This window comes from Chenopodium album, chromosome 18 (assembly GCF_948465745.1).
Source record: "Chenopodium album chromosome 18, dcCheAlbu1.1, whole genome shotgun sequence".
NCBI lineage: Eukaryota > Viridiplantae > Streptophyta > Magnoliopsida > Caryophyllales > Amaranthaceae > Chenopodium > Chenopodium album.
This window is the reverse complement of record NC_137851.1, coordinates 34178966-34201124: the sequence shown is the minus strand read 5'-3', so window position 1 is coordinate 34201124 and position 22159 is coordinate 34178966. Positions and strand designations below refer to the sequence as shown.

Sequence of the window (22159 nt, the reverse complement as noted above, 5' to 3'; positions counted from 1 at the left end):
TTTTTAGCAATTTTAATAATATCTTATTGATATATTTGTGGTAAAAATGCATATTGGATATCAAAAAATTTAAAGGTATAGAATAAAAATGAATGAAGGGAGTATTATACTATATTTACTTCGACAAACTTTTAAATAAATCGGATGTATAATGAAATATTGTACATCCGTTATAAAGTTTCCCTAAAATGAGCAAAATTTACCCTTATATAAACAAAAGTTATCTTGACATAAATAAAAGTTACGAAGTATTTATACTTTATTGATAAAAGTTATCCAAAAAATTGTAAAAGTGACCCTCAATGTACAGTAAATACTGTACACCGTTGGTACATTACTGAGGTTCAATTAATTATAGTTAAATAATGGACTTCAAAAATGTATCAGTTTCAAATGCCAATGCTAAGGAGATCTACTCTATAGCCAATGTAGCCGGTCACCACTAATTATTGATCACTTGTGAAAGTACAATTTTTTTTTTCCGGATCTAGTTCATAATTAATTTCAATCAAAAAAATTATATTACAACCAAATTGATTTCAAACCAAAAATAAGACACAAAAATCAATACTACAACCAAATAGTAAGTAAAAATTCCATCTTACAAGCCTAAAGTACTACAAATAACATATTACAAACAAATGGTACTATTTAACTATTACATTAACTTTATGGGTTTTTTTTTAACTTAATTGAGAAGCTTTGGGAAATTTGTACACATCAAAGATATAATTAGAAGCAAAAAATAAATTAATAACGTAACCGGTCTCTTTGATATTGCTGCACTTTCAGAGCACGAATAGAAGTATCAAAGATTTGATTTTTTATTTTTTTTTGGATGGTGATGCACATGCACCAATGTGCATATACGAAGTTCCACCTCTTAATGTATCATAAAAAATGGCCAAAATATATAAATGTCATATAAGATGGATATGCTCAATCAAATAATAGTTTAAGGGTTTGTTCTATTATCTGTTGATTGTCACTTATCTAAATTTATCTTATCTTATCTGAATTTATCTGAACTTATATAAACTTATTAGACCTAATAGCACAAGCGGGAGCCATGGGGAAGGCCTTCAGGTTACTGGTCGAACTCCCAGGGAATGGCTTTCTACTAAACACGTGTTTGCAATTTGAATTCCAGGTCAAGATTAAACTTATTTTAATTGTAAGTTTTTCGTTTGTGTAAAGGTTGTGATTGGGTTAAAGTTATGCTTGTGATTGTGAGCATGTTGATTTCACACTGGTGTGTGTTATGATGTGCATATGTGTGATTTTGCCTATTAATGTTTTTTTGGATTGAAATTAATTATGAGCAAGATCTAGAAAAAAAATATTTTATTTTCACAAGTGATCAATAATTGATGGTGACTCATCATCTCGAAAATCTTGGATCGCCACTAGCTTTGTATGTATCGTTTGATAAGTAAAATTTTTAAGACTTGCCCCGTGGAGTTGATTGAAGAAATCAAGTTTAGTATAGTTATTTGAAGTTAAGTGATTTAAAAAATGCTTCTAATGTTTTTGATAAGTAGACGAAGTCTACAAAATACTGCATAAATTAAAATTATTTTGATGCAAAATTATTCTACTCTTTATTTTTAGTTTTTTATTGAAATCTCAAAGAAAATCCTATGACTTTTCATACTCCCTCCGTGTTTTAATAAGTGTTACACTTACCAAATGCACTCGTATTTTAATAAGTGTTACTCTTACTTTTTTGGCAAAAGCTATATTTTAATATTATATCTCTCTCATCTCATGGTCCCCAACTAAACCCACTACAACTCTATTTTTTTTTTATTTCTTCTCCTCTCACATTTATTACTTTTCAATAAATTATTAACCCCACTATCTTCCTTTTATAATTTTATAATATTCCAACTATCCCCACTTACCTCTTATTTTTTTTTTATAAGTCAATTAAATTACCTATGCCGGTAAAAATGTAACACTTATTAAAATACAGAAGGAGTATATGAAGATTATTTTGGTAGTATGGTCAATTATTCAAAAACAATGTAGGCAATATATTGAACCCACCTTATTTATGTCAATCTTCATTGCAATTTACTTAGTTAAAATATTTTATATATAGCCTATTAGCTCAACGGGTAGAGGTTTGTGCAAATGCATAAAAAATGTGGGTACGAATTCAATATAGGACTTGTATAATGTGGATACAAGTGTTTGAATCAGTATGAAAAAAAAAATAGAACATAATAAGAAGTTTGTAACATAGAAAGAAAAATTAGAACATAGGAAAAAATAAATTTAAACATAAGCTTTAGAACATTAGAAAATACTTTGAACATAGAAAAAAAAATTACAAACAGCTCTTGGTTGCAGATATGTTGCTTTGGCTTTTGGCATGAACATGATATTAAGCTATTGGGCTTTTAGCCATTACATTGATTGGCCCAAAATATGGACCCAAACAATACTATTGTAAAACCCTATTGCTACTAGAACGTTCTGTAATATAAATAGTTGGTACTCCCTGCATTTTTAAATACTTGCTCCATTTTTTCGTGTGCGGAGTTTTAGGAGAAAATAATAAAATATGGAGATAGTGGTGTAGGAGGAAGAATAAAAAATTATAAAAAGCAAAAGTAGTGGATAGAATTGGGGGAGAGAGAATATAAAAAAAAAATATGATTTATGTTGAGTCCACCAGATGAGAGAAATGAATTAAATATTGTAAAAGTATTCCAAATAAGGAAATGGAGCAAGTATTTAAAAACGGCCGAAAAAGAAAAGTGAAACAAGTATTTAAAAACAAAGGGAGTACATCTTACTGAATCGAAAAATGTTTTTATTGTATTAACTATAAATAGATTTTTTTTTTTTTTTTTTTTTTTTTTTACTATTTAGTTGAACACATTTTGGTACCAATGTACCAACATATTTTATTATAGTCTTCTCAGACTTGCAATACAAGAGGTATAAAAGAACCTTAAGATTTACAAATTCATACTCATTGATGCCCATTACAACTTACACTCCAAATTCGTTAGAAAGTAAAGTAGCCATGCTCGGACGAACTTTAGACAAGGCTTCCAATGGCTTAGCTTTAGGCATAGTAAGTCCAGTGGCTTGAGACATATCAACCATATCCAGATCAGGTCTTTCCATGTCAAAGCACTGAAGTACTGACCCTAACACCAAACATACCGCTCTTTTACCCATAGCATACCCAGGACAAGCCCTCCTTCCAAGCCCAAATGGCAATAGTTTATAAAGAGATTCCCCTTCTTTCTCCTCATATCGTTCTGGAATGAACTTTTCGGGCTCCATCCATGTCTTTGGATCTCGGTGGATGGTCCATAAACTTACCATTAACATTGTTCCTTGGGGCACATCATAGCCACAAATAGTTGTGTCCTCCGATGACTCGTGTGGGAGGAGAAGTGGTGTTGGTGGGTATAAACGAAGTGTTTCATTTACGACATTTTGAAGGTAAGTTAATTTGGATACATCATCTTCGTTCAAGAGGCGATCATGTCCTACTACTTCATCTATCTCTTTTTGTGCCTTCTTCATTGCTTCTGGATGGTTTAAGAGAAGTGCCATTGCCCATTCAATGGTTGCTGCTGTAGTATCTGCTCCAGCAAGTACTAGTACCTTCAAAAGAAAAATTTGAAAACTCAAAATCAACTAAAAAAATGGCTTACTTAGGTTATGTATCGTGAAAATAGTATATTGCATCCGGGTGCACCATGCGCATGGTGCACTCGGAAAGAACATTAGACATATTATAAAGAATATAGGCAAAAAAAAAAAGAACATTTGAGTGTTTGAAAAAGAACCCACCTGTGTTTGACAAAAGAATATGTTTGTGTTTGACAAGAACATGACATTACAAAGAACATAAAGTCTTTACAAAAAAAAAAAATGTTATTTTTCATGGTTACTCGGCTAGTTGAACGTGTTTGAAAAAGATCATTATATTTGACAAAAAAGAACATGTTTGTGTTTGACAAAGATAGAGGTGATCATTGGGCAGGCCAGGCCAAGGTTAAAAAATCAGCTCATTTATCGGGTCGGGCCAAGTTTTAGGCCGAAATTTTTGTGCCCAAACCCTCCCAAAATGGTCCGGCCGTGCGGGCTTTTCGGGTCGAGTAAAAAAAACAACTAAAATGCATAAAAACGCATTTTCAAACCCGCCCAAAAATTAAATTTACGATCCGGGTCCGACCCGATTTTGGGTTCCTAAAACCCGTCCAAAATCGGGCCGGGCCGGTCTAACTTTAATCACCTCTAGCCAAACAACATAAAGTCTTTACAAAAACAACATGATAATACATTAAAGAACATGTTCTTTTTCCTGGTTACTCGGGTGAATTTTTTATTTTTTATTTTTTTAATTTTTTTTATGTACATATACATTAAAGAACATATTGTATAATTTAAAGAAGATATAGTTCAAACTCAAAGAACATAATAATCAAACTTAAAGAATATATTATGCTTGCGTTCTTTATAAATATCTATAATGTTCTTTTTTTCGCCCATATTCTTTTAAATATACCTAATGTTCATTCCGGGTGCACCATACTGCACCATGCGCATGGTGCACCCGGGTGCACCAACCACACATTATCCACTTCTGTTTACTTTCCCTTTTTACCATGTTTCTATTATCCACACATTATCGTGGAATGTTTCTATTTCAAGGTGTTAGTTCATCTTTCTCCTACTTCTGTTTACTTTCCCTTTTTACCATGTTTCAATTCGAATCTCTGCGTGTTAGACCCAATATGATTTTGTTTAACCTTGTTAGATTTATTTCAATTTGTATTTTATTAAAGTCTAATTTTGATAAATTTTACCGGTAATCAAAGATATTAATTGTTTAAATTGTGCATTGTTAAGTGTAAAACTCTTAGTAATACATGTAAAGTAAGGCGGAGAAAGTACATTAGATCGATTGTACTCACCATAACCATGCCCTTTATGACTTCGTTGGTGAAAAAGACAGGGTCCTGTTTTTGAGCTGAAATTAGAACATCAATAATAGCCTTAGAACCATTTATGTTCACTCGACCTTTTCGCTCGTCTAGGAGCTGTTGATAGAAGTTGTCCGTTTTGTCCATCCATGCAACCATCTTCTTCTCCAATCCTCGAAACATAAACTTAAGCATAGGAAGAAAATCTCCTGGATTATCAGCTGCACTTAACGCTGATCCCTCTCTAATTATCTCGCTGAACTCTTTCGCTTTACTTATGTCCTCGACTTCCTTTCCATAGTACCTGAAACAGAATAATAATACAAATAAGTCATTAGAAAATACATTTACGAGTACCTTTTGTTGCTCATCACTTAGTTTACATTTTTTGTTTCCCACTGTAATCGCCGGGATGCCCCAGTTTCTCATAGTCTCACATGCCATTTTCGTAAATAAACCAACACTTTTATTCAATTGTAGAGCCTACAATAATGAAAAGGTTGTTGATTTATTCACGAAAATGCTCCCATGAAAATATGAGAAACAGAGAATTTTCCGTAATTGTCACTATGTTGTTGAGGACCAACAACAATGACAAGTTCAGCAAGGTGTTTTCTATTAAAGCATATTGAATTGAAGAAACTTATGAACTTGTGTATTTTTTTAATTTTTTTTTTCTGAATTAACTTCACCTTCTCCTCTAAATATCTTATCCAACAAGCCTAAGAAGTCTTGCTATATCAAAACAGAATTACGGAACTATGATTTCACAATTATTGTATCACAAATCTAACTTATATTTTTCTTCAATATCTATATTATTTGAACTTAGTTATGGTGGTAAAATTGATCTAGACCCTTTATTTGTAAAGACCAATCTTCTCCATACATTCAATGACTTTAAAAATTATTTTTTAAATATATAAAATAAACAAGGAAAAAAATTATTCTGCAGTTATTTAAAAAAAGGAAAATTTGTCAAAAATAACCTTTATGTAATTAAATCAAAATAATTCAACCTTTTGATTAACTAAAAATAAGTTAATCTCTTTATATAGTATCTTTTTTTATTAGGTCAAATGACCTACAACCTGCTAAACAAGTCACCTTTATTAATTTTTTAAAATCATCCACCTTTTGAACTAGCACCTACCCAGCCACCACCTTGAAGCCATCCGACCACCAATGTAAACCAACATAGTTATCCTCATCACAGCTGCCACCAATGTAAACTAATACGTAGTATAATTAATTAATTATCCTTATCACTGCCCCCCATCGTCAAATGTGGGAATTCAAGCTACTATTACAATTTGTTATTATTACTATCTACTAATATCAATCTGCTCCGATATCACTGATTTGCAATCCCCATTAACTAAATAGCGACCTACCATCATCTTTATTTTCCCTTCCCTAGCAAATTCCGTTAGGCCTGCAACAACTTTTAGGTGGAGAATCACAATTCCATTACCGGAACAGTATGGGTTCCTGCATTGGCACCGGTGTAATGGTTTCAGAACAACGGCCTGGGGTTTCAAGGAGGATCGAACTGGGCTAACAGATTTTCTGTTCAAGGAATTGGCCTGGCCCGTTTTTCGTCGGCTTCCACGGCTACGTCGGTCAGAAATCGGTGTTGAATCGCCAAAAAGAGTGGTTGTAGACGAGAAGACTCAACTCAAACATGGGAATCTAAGCTATTTATTTACTCCAGAGTTGAGTTTCATCAACAATTTTAATGGTGACAATTGGAAGGATAAGTTTGACAAGGTGTTCATCACTTTACTCTCAAAGCAAGAAGCTGAACTTAAGCAGGTAGTGGAGGGGGAGGAGAGAGAAAGGGTCATGAGAAGGAGGAGAGGAGAGAGGTTGGGGTAAAAAATAAAATAAAAATTTAACACAAAATTAAGTGAAAAACTTTAAATAAAAATTTCAAAGTCAGACCAATGTAATGCAACACCTGTCAAATAAACTTGTTTAACCTGTTTCCAACCAGTAAAGGCTTAACTATATTAAATTCAACTTATTTTTAGTTAATTAAAATAATAGCTTATTTTGAGCTAACCACGTAAAGATTAGCTTATTTTTGACAAATAAGTAAAAAAAAAAAAAAAAAAAAAAAAGGCTTGTTACAATTGAATCTCCATGGTTTTTGAAGTTTCAGCCTTCAAATTGAAGAAACCAGTTTGCACTATTGTAGTCATAAGCACTATATTCCCATCAAAATTAGTAAATGAACCATCATCTTCCTTATATACAATTACAAAACCATAAACAAACGTAATTAAAGATGGAAGAATAAACTAACAGAAACCGTGATCTTTCATTCACTTACACTAGTCACTAATTCAATTTCTTTTTAATAGAATTAAGAATTATATTAGATGGCTAATGCCATTAAACGTATCATACAAAGTGATCCAGAATCTCCCAATAAGGCTAGAGAAGACGAACTCCGCACAACATAGTCCTAAAGCAGAAACTACAATACAAGCTCTACAAACTGCATTTAAAACAGAGTATCTCGCTAAGGAAGATGATCTAAATTTTGATGCAAATGAGGGGAGATAATCTGTAATTTTATAAATTTTATATATTACTAATAGAATTGTATAGTCAAATAAATGAATGGCTATGATTTAATATTGCATAGTAATGGTCCATATTTAAAAGTTACATTATTGAAGCCAATGCAAAACTATCCCACGATTAGCTTATCGAAACAAATCTAATTATGACTATAGTTTACACTAATTATTACAAACGCTGCAAATTATTTGTTACCAAGTATATAATGGATACTCATAAAGCATAGTTTACACTAATTGCGCAGAGGCCTGAATTGAATGAACTGTTGGTGCACAATTGAATAAACAAGCTTAAGAGTCTACCTCGGAACAGAATTTACGTAACTATGTTTTCACAAATTTTGTATCACAAGATTTAACTTATACATCTTGAACTTATTTAGGTGGTAAATTTTACTTTATTAACAAGTTGAAGCAAACTTGATATAATAATGAGCATAATTGACACTAATAATTACCAAGGTTGCAAAATAGTTACCTCTTCCCGGCTGTCATCTTGGTCATAATGTTGAGAGCCAAGTCATTAAACCCCTGATTCAAATTGACCTTCGCCGGCTCCTCAGTGGCAGCTTCATGGTAAAGGTCGCGAATTAGGAGACTGCATTCATCTTGTCGAATTCCAGAGAAGAGGGGAATCTTAGTAGACGAAAACACCTCCTGTGTCATGAGCCGTTTTAAAGCCCGAAAGTGATCATTATAAGGTGAAAAGGCAATCGATGTGCTATTGTAGTGTAGGAGCCTCCCAACAAGAGTGTCTGGGCGGTCAGCAAAAATCGTGTCGTTTTTTACTAGACATTCCTCCACCGCGGAGGGGGAAGAGATGAGGAGGACTTTACGGACTCCGAGCTTCAGGAGTAGGATTTCACCATAGGTTGTGGCGATTTCATGGAGTGTTTGGTGAAGGGGTAGTGGTCGTTTTAGCATGTGAAGGTGGCCGATGATCGGAAGAGAGGGAGGACATGGGGGCAGCTTTTTCTTGCTGTAAGTTAAAGATAAAAACTTGTAAACTATGAAGACAATCAAAAGTGAGAGTGACAAAGTGAACAAATTTAGATTATCCATAATGAATACTCTTACTATGTAACAATGCTATAATGGTTTGATGACCAACGATTTCATATTACATGCTTATATAAGAAATTAAAAAATTACAAGTTATTTGTCAACAAAAGACTTGACTAATTTACCTTAAGTGAAGAACTGAAGAATAAAGCAACGTATTCTAGTTTGGTGTGCAGTGTTGCTTGGAACGGCGATACATTACAAGATGATTGATTACCAATTTCTTATAGTCCAGAATGGTAGGAAAAATAATAGTATAAAGAGTCAAGCATGCTTTTATTGAAATTCGTTGTTAGTCAAACTATTACTTGTAGTTATACAACACACTTGAAAATAACTTAATCTTGCTGACTAATATTTTTATTAAAAGATATCGAGCCACTTTTTAGACTAAATATGTTGCAGGAAGAATTGATCGAGGTGGGGTGCTAAAGGGCCAGCCCACCAATTTTTGGGTAGGCGGTTTTGGGGTTGGCGGGTGGGTCAGGTGGGGTGCTAAAGGGCCGGTTGACCGATTTTTGGGTCATTAAGGGGGTGGCCAGCTGTTTTCCACATCTCTTTCATTATCTTTCCTATTTATTGTGCAAGGTTGATAAGTTAAAGGTATTTTATTTTCACTATAAACTTTTTTGGTTTGTGTTCCATTGTTGATTGATAAAACTCGAGTCATTTGCTCTGGGTTGATGCATGTCGTATGCCTGTATTATGCAGAAGATTACCACATTTCCTTTATGGTGGGTGATAGAGAATATGTTTTATACTTTATCACGCCCCCTCACACGAGAGCCCGTTTGGGCTAGAAGTGTGGATGCAGCACGGGCCCTCCTCATACCCAGCGCTTAATATTTCACTTGAAAGTGGGGGGTGGATGAGATTCGAACCCGTGACCTTTATGTCACGCTGACTCTGCTAACAAAGTCATTACCTCTCGGCATGTCACTTTTGCAAAAAAATATTTTTCCTTTCTCTAATATCAAACAATTTAGAGAACAAGATTATTCTTTATAAGACCATGACCTAGCACCATCCATCACTCACCAATATATGGTGACAGATTAACCCACCCCTAAAGCCGGCCCAATACCAACCTCCAGCCCACCTTTATCACCTGTTGGGCAGAATAGTCCACAGGCTGGGTGTGGGACTGTTCAATCAGCCACGGCCCAACTGCAAGCTACCCAACATATGGGCCTAGCTCCTCTCACTCCAAATTCCCTACCCAGCCCGCCCTGCCCAATCCCTTTTCCCTCACCAGCTGGCCTAGTTACTCCAAGTCCACATTAATCTCTTTCACCCCAAATGCAGACCCGCTCCAAGCATGGAATTTTCAAACCAAAGTTCCCATTTAACCTTACGGTTCAATCTATTTCTCCTTTGCCTAAGAACTCGAAATTAGTCTTGCTTGATCCAAATTGAAATACGGCCATGCATGAGGAATTTAATGCTCTCACTAACCAACATACTTGGGATCTCGTCCCTAGACCGGAAGGGGTTAATATAATTCGGTGTATGTGGATATACAAGCATAAATTCAGAGACAATGGTGACCTTGAGCGACATAAGGCTCGAATTATAGTGAATGACAAGTCACAAGAGGTGGGTGTCGACTGTGATTTAGTCCGATGGTGAAGCCGGCCACCATTCGGACTGTTCTAAGTATTGTTATGGGGTATTATTGGTCTATTCATCAATTGGATGTGAAAAACGCTTTCCTTCATGATGACTTAAAGGAAACCGTTTACATGCATCAACCACCGGGATTTGTAAATCGGCATGCCCAAACCTATGTATGTCACCTTCAAAAGTCCCTTTATGGCTTGAAACAGGCACCTCGCGCTTGGTACCAACTCTTTGCTTCTTACCTCTTGAAAATTGGTTTTACTTGCAGCAAGAGTGACACATCTCTATTCATTTTCCGTCAAGGCAGGGATACAGCTTACTTGCTTCTTTATGTGGACGATATTGTTCTCACTGTTTCGTCCGAGGGATTAAAGAGCCACACTATTGACTTACTTAAGTCCGAGTTTGCTATGTCGGACCTCGGTAAGCTCAGTTATTTCTTGGGTATCTCAGTCACCCGTACTCCCAATAGCATGTTCCTTTGCCAAAAGAAATGTGCTGAAGAAATCATCCATAGGGCTAAGATGATGAACTATTAGTCGGTAGCCACACCTGTTGACATCAACTCCAAGCTAAGTGCGCATGATGGGGAACCGGTGGCAGACCCATCCTTGTATTGAAGCCTAACTGGAGCACTGCAATACTTAACCTTCCCTCACCCTGACACTTCATACGCGGTGCAGCAAATTTGCTTGTTCATGCACGCCCCTCGCGAACCACACTTTAATGCTCTCAAACGTGTCATCAGATATGTCAAAGGTACACTTCACCTTGGTCTTCATTTATTTCCATCTTCACCAAACCTTCTTATAGCTTACACTGACGCCGACTGGGGAGGCTGCCTCGACACGAGACGTCGGGTTATTGTGTGTTCTTAGGGGATAATCTGATTTCTTGGTCCGCAAAAAGGCAAGCAACTTTGTTGAAGAGTAGTGCCGAGTCGGAGTATAGGGGGGTCGCTAATGCTGTCTCCGAGTCATGTTGGCTCAGGAATCTACTACTTGAGTTATTTTTTCCACTACGACGGTCTACCTTGGTCTACTGTGATAATGTTTCCGCTGTTTTTCTCTCTAGAAATCCGGTTCAACATCAACGAACAAAGCACATCGAGATGGACATCCACTTTGTTCGTGAGAAGGTGGCCTTGGGTCATATCCGGGTTCTGCATATTCCTTCTTCATACAACTATGCAGACATATTCACCAAGGGTTTACCGCGACAACTATTTCTTGATTTTAGATTCAGTCTTAGCGTCCGTCCTCCTACCGCTATGACTGCGGGGGTATGATAGAGAATATGTTAATATTCTCTAGTATATTTTGTGAATATCCTTTTGAATATTTAGGTTAACTCATATGCTAGGTTGTAATCCCTATAAATATTGATTAATGAGAATAACCTAATCAGGGAGATTTATACATACTTATAGTGGGGAATAAAACACCTTGACTGTATTGTAATATTAGAATCCAGTGAATTCCATATCAAGCATTAAATTTCTTCTGCTTTCACAAGAAAAAAGTCTTATATTTTTAGTTTCTAATTATTAGTTTTTCATATTATCTTTCTTCTGTAAGTCCATTGATAAGTCCATTTTGCTTGTTATCTTATCAAACCAATGTGCTTGTGAATTTTTTTGGAAAGTATACGAGAAAATTATAGCATACAGAACGATTTTCAGCTGTTAATCCTGTTATTACAAACTAAGGATTAGATAGCAACACTCTGCTAAAGCTAAAACGGATATTTTAGGAGACTTTGTATTGCTGTACATGGTAATACAAGCTTTGGTGAAGTCTGATAACAAGTTGTGTCTTCATAGTACACACAAATTGAAAATGTTTTTCGCGCATGTAAACTGAAGAGTTTTTTGGTATGTGAAACACATTGATTTGTGTGTCAAGTTAACTATGGGTTAAATATGTTAACTAAGGGTTAATTGATTAATTGAAAGGTAATTAAGGATTAATAAAAAATATGGAAAAAAATTAATAATAATAATCCTCAACCCTTAAAAGGTTTGAACTTGTTCCCTTATGAACAGTGCTCAAGCATGACAATTGCATGTTTGAGAGCAATGTTGACGTGGCAAAGTATGATTTGTCTTTTTTATTTTTGTTTTTGTTTATTTGATGGATACCACATATCTTCTTCTACATTTGCTCTCTCTCCTCCTCTCTTTCATGATTCAGGCAAAATTGCTTTTGACCTTTGGCTTTAATATTTTTACTCTTTTCTTCTCTTCTCTGAAGTGTATCTATGTTTTACCCCCACAAGATGATTGCAAGAACTACCTAGAACTCCATTTCATCCTACCATGCATTGCCAACAATGGATATACATATACGATAAATTTATTAAGAAAAAAAAAATTCAATTTATGGTTTTACATGGCGATGGGGCAGCTTGTGAGCCTTTTTCTCCTTCGATGAAGCAGCTTATGGCTTTCTCTCCTCATTGAAGCAGCGTATGAGGTAAATATGTTTTTTTTTTTTTAATATTATTCATCGAAATTAATTTCACAACCCAATTTCTGTTTCAATTTATTTTGGTTTTAGTTTTAATTTTAGCTCATTGTTGTATGATTATTGCTAATTTCTCAACGGAAATCTGGTTCAATTCAAGTGTTTCTTGTTAATTTTGTTATTCATTATTTAAATTGAAAGGTTTGTATATAATTTGCTATCGACATTTTGGGATTAAGTGTGTAAATTGGGGAATTTTTCATGAAATTCTAGGGTTGATGTCAGTATGGGTTCTATTAGCATATACAATACAATCCTGTTTAGTTTTTTTTTTTTCCTCTTTTTTTAATTCGAATTCAATTTCTAATTTGTGTTGCTCAATTTTTCTTTTTCGAATTCAATTTCTAATTTGTGTTGCTCAATTTTGTTGTTCCTCTATTTATAAAAAAACATATAATCAATGTTCAATATCTTTTGATGCTGATGTAGATGACGATGATTATTGAACATTGATTTATTTTGATAGAACTGCTCTACTAAATGGCGCCATAGTCGCCGACAGAGGCCAGCGAAAGAGCGGCTAGGTCGGTCTTCAGTTTTCGGTGGGTCGCATTGTGGGATTCTTGAACAAGGGCCGAGATGCTCCAAAAGGTCGATTCTGGTTCTTGTCTACTTTTCTGCTGTCCTTGATTATCTCGCTGCTGAGGTACCATTTCCTCACTCTTTCAATTTTTCTGGATTTTTATTGAGTACATATGTAGATTTCTGGTGATTTTTCTGGATTTATGTCTCAGTATCTAAAGCTTTGAATATTTTGATTTGAATTTGAAGTGAAATTTCTGGCTTTGAGTATGATTTTTTATGTTTAGAGCTTTTTTCGTTGCTAATTTTATGGCTTAAACGATTTGGGTATTTTGAGATTTTATTATGAATTTATGATATTTTTCATATACTTGTTATCTTATTCAGATTTAATATTGATTTGATTTTATATTCTTCAACTTGTGATTGTTAAGATTGTGTTAAAGGTAAACATCTAATTTAGGATTTGATTTGAGAGGTACCAATTCCTTGTATTTATGAATTTATCCTCAATTTTATTAAAAAAAAAAGGTACTAATTTTGTATATTAAATAATGATTTATTGCAATAAATAAATTAAATAGTTGTAGGTGAGGAGGTCGACAGTGATGGATTGCTGATTGAATGATTACATTCTTAGTGGTGAGTGGGTCATCAGAACCCTAATTGTCTTTCTTTAATGGCTTTCATTATTGTAGCACCTTATGATGGAGTGCGATGGCTAATCAATTACTACCTCCGTTTCATCTTTTTTGCAACTTTGTAATATTTTATATCTCACAAATAATGTCCAAAGTTGCAAAAAACATGAAACGGAGGTAGTAAGTTTTTTGTACCTCCGGCTGCCGTTATTCTGCCTCCGCCGCCTAACCCTGTCTTCCCTATGCTGCCACCACCTCCTCTCGACAATTGCCTCTCTTTTATTGAATTATTATTGAATGAATTGATCAAATTCAACGGAATTACCGTTAACGGTGATGTGAAATTGCAAGGAAAGATACATGTAAACTTTCTGATGCTTGTTAGTAGATATCGTGATAATCTGGAGATAGTAAAAAATTCAGTTTTTTAAAGTAGTTGTGATATTTACAAGTAGGTGAGACAAGTTCAGAAATACGTTGAGACTTTGGATCTGCTAAAGGCAGAAAAACTGGACACCGACAGCAATGGAGCTCATGGGACAAATGAAATTTCAAATGGGCATGCCAGGAACTCAGTTAATGGTTATGGTAATGGTAATGGTAATAGTCAAGAGAAAACATCAAATTTGGGAAAACCAAAAGCTTTCGATGATAGATCATTTGTAATATGTAATTCAATTGTTGCTTTCAATAGCCATGGTTCCAACTTCTGGCAACCAGAAAAAGGTGGTTTATCTAATTATTCATCTCCCATATTTTCAATTCAATATTATGTAATGTTGATTTAAGAATAATAGAAATGGATTTGTTTTTTTGTTTTTTCTGTGGAAATTGCAGAAGTGGGGGTTTTAGCGTTGCAGGAACTTCTCATCTATATCAAGAAGACGCTCTGCTTCTGCCCTATCAACCCACAAAAAGCAGAGCCGCTTCTTTTTACTTGTGTCAGAGCACTGTGTCATCAACAATCGCCACCGTGATTGTTATGTCAATCTTCAAACCGTGTCGACCATTTTACGATATTGTGCTGCTTTCCTTCTTCTTGTCTAATGAATTAGTTTGAAGGCAAGGCAAAAGGGTTTGTATTTTTTAGTTTATTTTATGTTCATTCATTTCTAATTTTCTCTATCTTAAATTTGTCGGTTGCTCTAAAATGCAAATCCTATATAAACCATTGATGTATTTAATATATAAAAAAAAAACATTTCCCATTTCAATATGTAAAGTATGTTCTTTACATAGAATTTGTGATTTAATGTTTACCCTAGGCCACCTTTAGAAGAGAGAGACTTAGGGTTGACAATCTTAGCCACTTGAGCGTGTTTGGGCCATTGTACTAGGCTTGTGTTTCTTATTCTAGCCTTTGTTTTTCATAACTACTCGACTACCTTGAATTCAATTTTAATTATCATTTTTATACAACATGTAATAGTTTTGCTAGACCTGAACACTTTATCCCTGAACAGCAGAAAGCTACAACCAAGAATGATGAAGTCTACCATTTCATACACTATTTACCCTACTAAGGAGTCTTGTACTAGCTAGATGGGTTGAAGGAGGAACTCATTAGCATTGACCCTTGCGTTGGGGGGACAAAATGGCTCTCAGTGGCTGCAAAAGGTTAAGGTTGTCATCCCAGAATACATTGAGAAGTACTCGAAGAATGAGATAAGGTTTAATCTTTTAGCCCATAATAATAAAAAAAGAAAGCCTGTATATTGTGGATCTTAAGAAGCGTCTGAGAAGTTGAGAGCGAATTTTACAGCAGCTCTTTGCTGCACAATCAGGGACAACATGGGACCGAAAAGCACCAAACTTGAAGAACTTAACAGGAGTGCCGGAAAACAGGAACTTTGAACTTTGAATTAGTCTATATATATGCTTGGTTCAAGTTGGTTTGGTTTACTTTGCAGTGGAAAGTTCAATTTGATGATGGGAGATGAGAAAAATAAACATTAATTGTGATGTAGAATAATAATATAGAGAGAGAGCTTTTTATACCAAGGGAGTAGTGAATATTGTTTGATCTATGTGAGTTTAAATTTTTTAATATTTATTTTAATTGATTTTTTTCTCTGATCTATCATGTTGGTGTTGGCATTATTAGATTGAGGAAAACTTAATAATTATCCTGCTACATGAATTTTCAGACAAACATTTGAGGCAACAAAGTCAAGAGCTTGAAGGAGGTAAGTAAAAACTAATACTTCTATGTTCACACTTAATAAGCTTGTTCCTCGCTGGAGGAAGCTCAATTCATATTTAATGAGGTTGCATATCTTTTCACCCATCCTAAAGTTGGTTTGTGGACCGATTTACAGATTAGTTAAAGGAAATATATATTTTTAATAGACATGAGATTTTCAATGCTAAAGTTTGGAACTAATACCCTTGAGTTTGTTCTTACAAAGGCGATATCTTCAGCAAAAATTCATCCTACCCACTGTATCATATTAGCTCAAAGATGAAAAAGTAGAAGTATCAAAAGTTAGATCATACAATTAAGCTAGCTGCATATGTTAGAGATCAAGGTATTGGCAAAACTATTTGTTGAGTGATTTGCAAACAAAGGTGTTAGTTGCAAAGAAATATTACCTTTTTACTAATGTTTCAGTGTTACACTACCACATTAGATATTAGAGCAAAGGGAATTGCATTATTTTTCTTTTTTTTTTTTTTGAAAGAATTGCATTAGTTTTCTTTAATCACTTTTTCGATGACTATTATATACCAGCCTAATTAAAGTTTTTTTTTTTTTTTATTTTTTTGTTTTTTATTTTTTTTTTAAAGTTTGTGGTCTTTAATTATGTCATTTTATATTTGACATTCTTTATGTTGTGGGTTTTGGATATTATACAGATGAGGCTGAATTTTTGGGGTTTGTGGTTTTAAGTTGGTTTATTAAAATCTATAAGCTACATATATACACTTCCAATTTAAACACGAGTTAGACGTCTAATAAAAAAAAATCAACTCATTTCACAACACCGGAACACACATGCACTATCGCGTGTGACCCAAATGATCATACACTAACCTCAAATGTAGCTATACCTTTGCATTTTTTTTATAAAGGTTCTACCAAATCACTCCGCACATAACGCGCACGTGAAGCTACCCTAGTAAAATATAAAAGTTTACTTGTTGCCAGCGAAATAAGTGCCCATCGTGTCATTATTGGCATGCATTGCATCACAAACAATTGGTAGTGTATTAGAGACTGGTGCACCCAAGTTACACTTCATGGTTTAAAAGCCAATTTTATCTTTTATAAATGTTGTCAAATTAATATAATATAATTATCTCATTTCTTATACTACCTCCGTTACATATTAATTGCAACTTTTGCCATAAAGGGGTGTTACACATTAGTAGCAACTATTTTTTTTCCTTTTTTAGTATGTTTTTTAAAATAAAGTTATAAAAATACCCTTACTAAATATTTCAGAAACACAATTAGTCATCTAAATCAGATTTCATTTAACTTCTAATCTAACTTTATTAACATAATATTGTCACCCAATTAATCCAACAATCAATTCAAAAAATCATTCACATCCATCATCATCTCATACAAAATTATCAGACCACCACTTTAGCATTAATGCCACTACCTCAAACCACCACCTTCAACGCTGCTGCCATCACCATCTTCAACACCGCCTCCTCTCTCGGCGTTCTTTTCTCTTCTTCTTCTTCTTCTTCTTCTTCTTCTTCTTCTTCTTCTTCTTCTTCTTCTTCTTCTTCTTCGTTTTTAAAAAAACTAAACTTGATTAGATCTGATGCTTGGGATGGTTTTGGAGTGCCTAGAGGTGGTTTGGACACCACCTTCTCAACGTCGCTGCCACATCTAACCACAACCGTTAACGTCGTCGCTGCTCTAGGTCACCGGTGCTTGAGTCTGTCGCTACTCGAGGTCATTGGTGCTTAAGATCTGTCGATGCTCGAGGTTGTTTCGATGCTCGAGGTCACTACTCAAGATCTGATTTCAATGGTGCTCTAGGTTTTTAGGTGTAATTTTTTTTAAAAAAATCAAGTTGACAAGGGGTGGTTTCGGTGTTGTTTGGGTTGAGAGAGGGTGATTTTAGGGTTTTTTTTGGGTTGTAGGGGGTGGTTTTAGGGTTATTCAGGGTGCTTGTAGGTGGTCGGCTTGAGAAGAGGGTGCTTTCAGGCTTAGACATGGTGGTTTCGGGCTGAGAGGTGGTTGTTTTAAGGTTGTTCGGGTGTGTGTGGGTGGTTTCCGGGTGGTTCAGGCTGTGAGATGTGTGGTTTTTGGGTGGGTGGTGTTGGGCAATGGTTGTTGGGTGGCTGTTGTTGGTGGTGTGGGTCAATTTATTAATTACCTTCATTTTCTCTCTCCTATCCTTAATTTGCTATACTTTAATTCATTAATTAACCATTATGAATTTTGTCTTAAAAACTGTGTCGAGCTCAAAGTTGCAACTAACCTGAAATGGAGGTAATATATATTTGGACCTTTATGTAAATATAATTTCCATTATATATAGTGAACTTTATTTAAATATAGTGATCATTTATTTAGTTACCGATTTATACAAATGTTGACTCTTGTAATTACTTTATTTTTAGGGGAATTCTATTCGGTAACATCGAGCGTTTAATTTTTCTTTTTGGTGAATTGCAAAAAGAAGAAGGAAAAAAAAACCGATTATTGTATTTTATAATCATGAATTTTAATAATAAGTCAACTATAACAATTATGATATTGTAGGGAATATTTCAAGCATCCCACACTTGAGCCCCACTGTTTTTATACACTTAAGTATGGTGACATCCAAATGGAAGGAAGGTAGATCAAAAGAGTCGCCAACAAGTTTTAGGAACATGTAAACCGTTCACAGGGTGAAGGTTACACCCCTTCATGATCTATGAGATCGTTAACTCCATAGTGGTCCTAAACCATGACTGGATATTCGGGGATGAAGGTACAAATCCAACCTGAAAGAGATTGAACCTGCCCTAAATAGGCCTCTACTTTATTCTTCTCATATTCATGTGCGCTTTCTGACTAACATACAATCAATATATTAAACCTAAACCTGTTTAATTTATGTTGGTTGATATTAATGCACAAACAAATTTATTATTGGCGATCACTTGAATTAAAATTATATAAGCCTAAATAAAATTATTAATTATCTTATTAAGCGTGATTTCAAATACAAATTCCCTTTAAACCTGCAAGAGAGGGCGTGATCAAGCAATAACAATAATATATCAAGCAACATAATATTATTGATACAACAAATCATCATCATCATAATCTCAACCTCTTCAAAGCCTAATAATAATATTAGTATGATCCTAGGCATGATACTAACAAGATTAATAACAAATCCTAGCATGTCATTAAACATTAAAGATCAAAGCTTTAACCCTAACATGATCTTAACATGATAGAAGAAAATAGGAAGCAACTTAAACATGATTCTAGAAACATACATGATATTAGAAATATTAGTTAATACCCTAAACATGATACTAGGAATCATAAAGACATCCTAACATGATACTAGGAATCAAAATAATCTAAGCATGATTCCTAAAGAAATAGAGTAATTGGATTACTCACTTTGTTGCCTCCTCTATCTCTTTCTATCAAAACAATACACACGTTAGTAACTTCAAGGAAATATTAAATCAAACAATTAATTCAAATAATTGAAATAGGATTTGGGACCAAACCCTCAGAAATTATCAACATTTCGCGTCTAGGACGAAGGCAACTTCGAGCTTGGTTATGTGGGTCTAAGACTCGTAAATGCGGTATTGTTTTTGAAAAGGGTTAGGCTTAGAAATCAAGAGAGAGAAAGAAAAAATAAGCTTCTAGCTTTTAGAGAGAAAAGAAAGATGATTGTTGATGATTTAAAATGGGGAAATACGACCCTTTTTATAGAGAAAAACATATGGAACGATAGAAAAAAGTATGAAATCGACTTGGAGTAAAACTGCTCCTATCGCGATGCGATAGACTCCTCGCAACGCGATGGCGCGGATATGATAAAAATGCTGTACGGAGTCCTTTTCCCAATATAATTAGGTAATTAGACTCCGTAATTATCACAATTTAAATCAGTTTTATCATTAAAACACTTGTTTTATTTCAAATTAAACTCATTATCTTTTCTAAATAATATAAAAGTATGATTATTAATCCTAATTCCACTAGAATTTAAAAGAACCTTCTAGATTATTCTAGAAGATTAAAGTCAATCCTAATGACTTTAGGAATAATAATTAATAGGCCCTCCAATTGATCATTGGGCTGTATATAAAATTCATTTTGGGCCCAGTTTAGTATTTTGGCTATAACTTCCTCATTATTCATCGGAATTGGGCTTATAATATATCGTTGGATAGCTCTTTTCGAGCCCCATCCAACTAAACTATTATTAGACCCATATCATGGACCAATCTAAAATAGACTGGACATTTTCATAAATAGGGTACGAAAAGAAATATTTTGGAAAACTGAAAGTAGTATTTTTATTAAACACTAATGCATCACGAGACTCTTTCACATTTCACCTCGTTCGATAATCAAATGATGTGAAAGGTATTCATCATTGGATTTGGTTATATTGGGAGACACAATCAGGTGTCTACAGAAGCCCCCACTTTGACTGAGTTTGGAGAAACGTAAGTTTCGAAAACCAAAGTCAAAGTAGCGATAGGGACGGAGAATGATTCAGAAGGTTCTGCGATCCAGTATTATTCTTTGCAACGCCAATACCTGCAAACTAGCGTTAGTTTAAACAAATAAAAGAGTTAGAAACGCGTATCTTGCACCATCGAGCACACGTCTCTGGAGTAACCGATTTTGTTTGCTGCATCTTTGTTATGACGACCTTCACAAGCTAGGGAATATCGCCGAAAACCGCTCTGCTTGTTGCTGTCTTCAATTTTTTGTTGTGACAGTCCTTCGCAAGCTAGGGAACACCATCGAAGATTGCTCCGCTTCTAGCGATCTTCTGCTGTTTTATGACCATCTTCCGCAAGTTAGGGAACATAGTCGAAGATAACTCTACTTGTAGCCATCTCCCGTTCCTTGTGACAATCCTCCACATCTTCGGGAAAATCGTTGAAGGTGACTCTGTCTGTAGTCATCTTGAGTTATTTGTGACAACCCTCTACATCCTAGGTAATTTCGTCGAAGACCATGTACTTGTAATCAGGTCGATCACTTACTGGATTGTAATCGAGCCGACTGCTAATCATGTCAATTTGCTTATAGGGGCTAACTGGCGTACCAAGGACCCCAAACTGCTGAATAAGGTCCACATAAACCAATATGGGGCCTAAGGAATTGCATCGCTTAGGAAATAAGACTATCGCTCGCTACCACGTGCCATTGCGACGTGCCAGATTTATCGCGCCGTGATAGCCTTATCGCGGCATGCGTTGCGATGGAGTCGGGTTTTCCGAATTTAAACCCCTTCTTCCTTATTTCGCCGCTGCTGCATCATTTTTTAGCACGAGTTCAAAAAAATTTACTTTGCTCGTTCTCCTTCGTTTCTCAACGAAATTCGCTCAAACTTCTTGCAAATCAAAGCTCTTCATCTCTAGTTTGCCGATATATGTAAGTTTTGCTCAAACTCACTTTATTTTTGGCGAATTTCATCCGTTTTTGTTCGCGGGTTTTCGAAAATTTCAAAAACAATTTTGCTTGTTTTGCTTTGTTTGTTGAAATTCTTGCCATGAAATCACTTGTTTATGCTTGTATATTGCCTTGGGAGTACTTTAAATTTGTTTGGCTCAATTTGGTGAAGAAACGAGCAAATTGCCATTGTTGAACACCTTGAGTTCGTGAATATAATGTAGCTTGTTCTTCATGTTTTCACTTGCTTTTCATGCTTAATTTGTCACAATATTTGTTATAATACTGTAAGAAATTGTTTGATTGCTCAGAAATGTTGCTATTGTCGAATAAAAAAATACTCTATTTTAGTACTACGTACTCTGTTTTTGATGAACATAGTATCATGCGGCTAGGCGAACCTTAGATACTATAGAACCATTAATTTACTGTTTTTTATGTTCTGAACATAATTAGCATGTCACGACGTTGAGGTTCTGGCTCTCGTTCTCACGGGGCTCACCGGGAGGACGAGCCTGTCGACGTAGGCGAGGTGACTACCACTAGCTTTAGGGAGTTCCCTGAGTGGGACGGGCGTACTCTGTACTTTGTGCCTAGGTTCCACATTTTAGAGCGTGTTCGGCGCGGTATA

General features: G+C 34.9%; 2 protein-coding genes across 8 annotated transcripts; one reads left to right on the top strand and one right to left on the bottom strand.

The window, feature by feature from the left end:
* Nucleotides 1-2703: 2703 nt before the first annotated feature.
* Nucleotides 2704-8853, bottom strand: LOC145590797 (cytochrome P450 81Q32-like). Of its 2 annotated transcripts, XM_081647195.1 has the most exons (4): nucleotides 8731-8853; nucleotides 8022-8522; nucleotides 4947-5259; nucleotides 2713-3630 (listed from the first exon to the last, which is right to left on the bottom strand). In XM_081647195.1, exons 2-4 carry the CDS (start codon nucleotides 8465-8467, stop codon nucleotides 3004-3006), a joined length of 1386 nt encoding a protein of 461 aa, XP_081503321.1. In that variant the 5' UTR covers nucleotides 8468-8522; nucleotides 8731-8853; the 3' UTR covers nucleotides 2713-3003. The 2 variants fall into 2 exon arrangements, with proteins under 2 accessions (XP_081503320.1, XP_081503321.1); XM_081647194.1 differs by lacking the exon at nucleotides 8731-8853 and having other exon boundaries at nucleotides 2704-3630; nucleotides 8022-8625.
* Nucleotides 8854-12294: 3441 nt separating this feature from the next.
* Nucleotides 12295-16896, top strand: LOC145592383 (uncharacterized). Of its 6 annotated transcripts, none has more exons than XR_014102385.1 (6): nucleotides 12295-12699; nucleotides 13217-13396; nucleotides 13857-13914; nucleotides 14369-14639; nucleotides 14751-14988; nucleotides 16061-16896. XR_014102385.1 is itself a non-coding variant. In XM_081648825.1 (5 exons), the coding sequence occupies exons 3-5, from the start codon at nucleotides 13897-13899 to the stop codon at nucleotides 14888-14890; spliced, it is 429 nt and encodes a 142-aa protein (XP_081504951.1). In that variant the 5' UTR covers nucleotides 12296-12699; nucleotides 13217-13396; nucleotides 13857-13896; the 3' UTR covers nucleotides 14891-15989. The 6 variants fall into 6 exon arrangements, 2 of the variants coding, with proteins under 2 accessions (XP_081504951.1, XP_081504952.1); XR_014102384.1 differs by lacking the exon at nucleotides 16061-16896 and adding an exon at nucleotides 15380-15989; XR_014102383.1 differs by lacking the exon at nucleotides 16061-16896 and adding an exon at nucleotides 15377-15989.
* Nucleotides 16897-22159: the final 5263 nt, after the last annotated feature.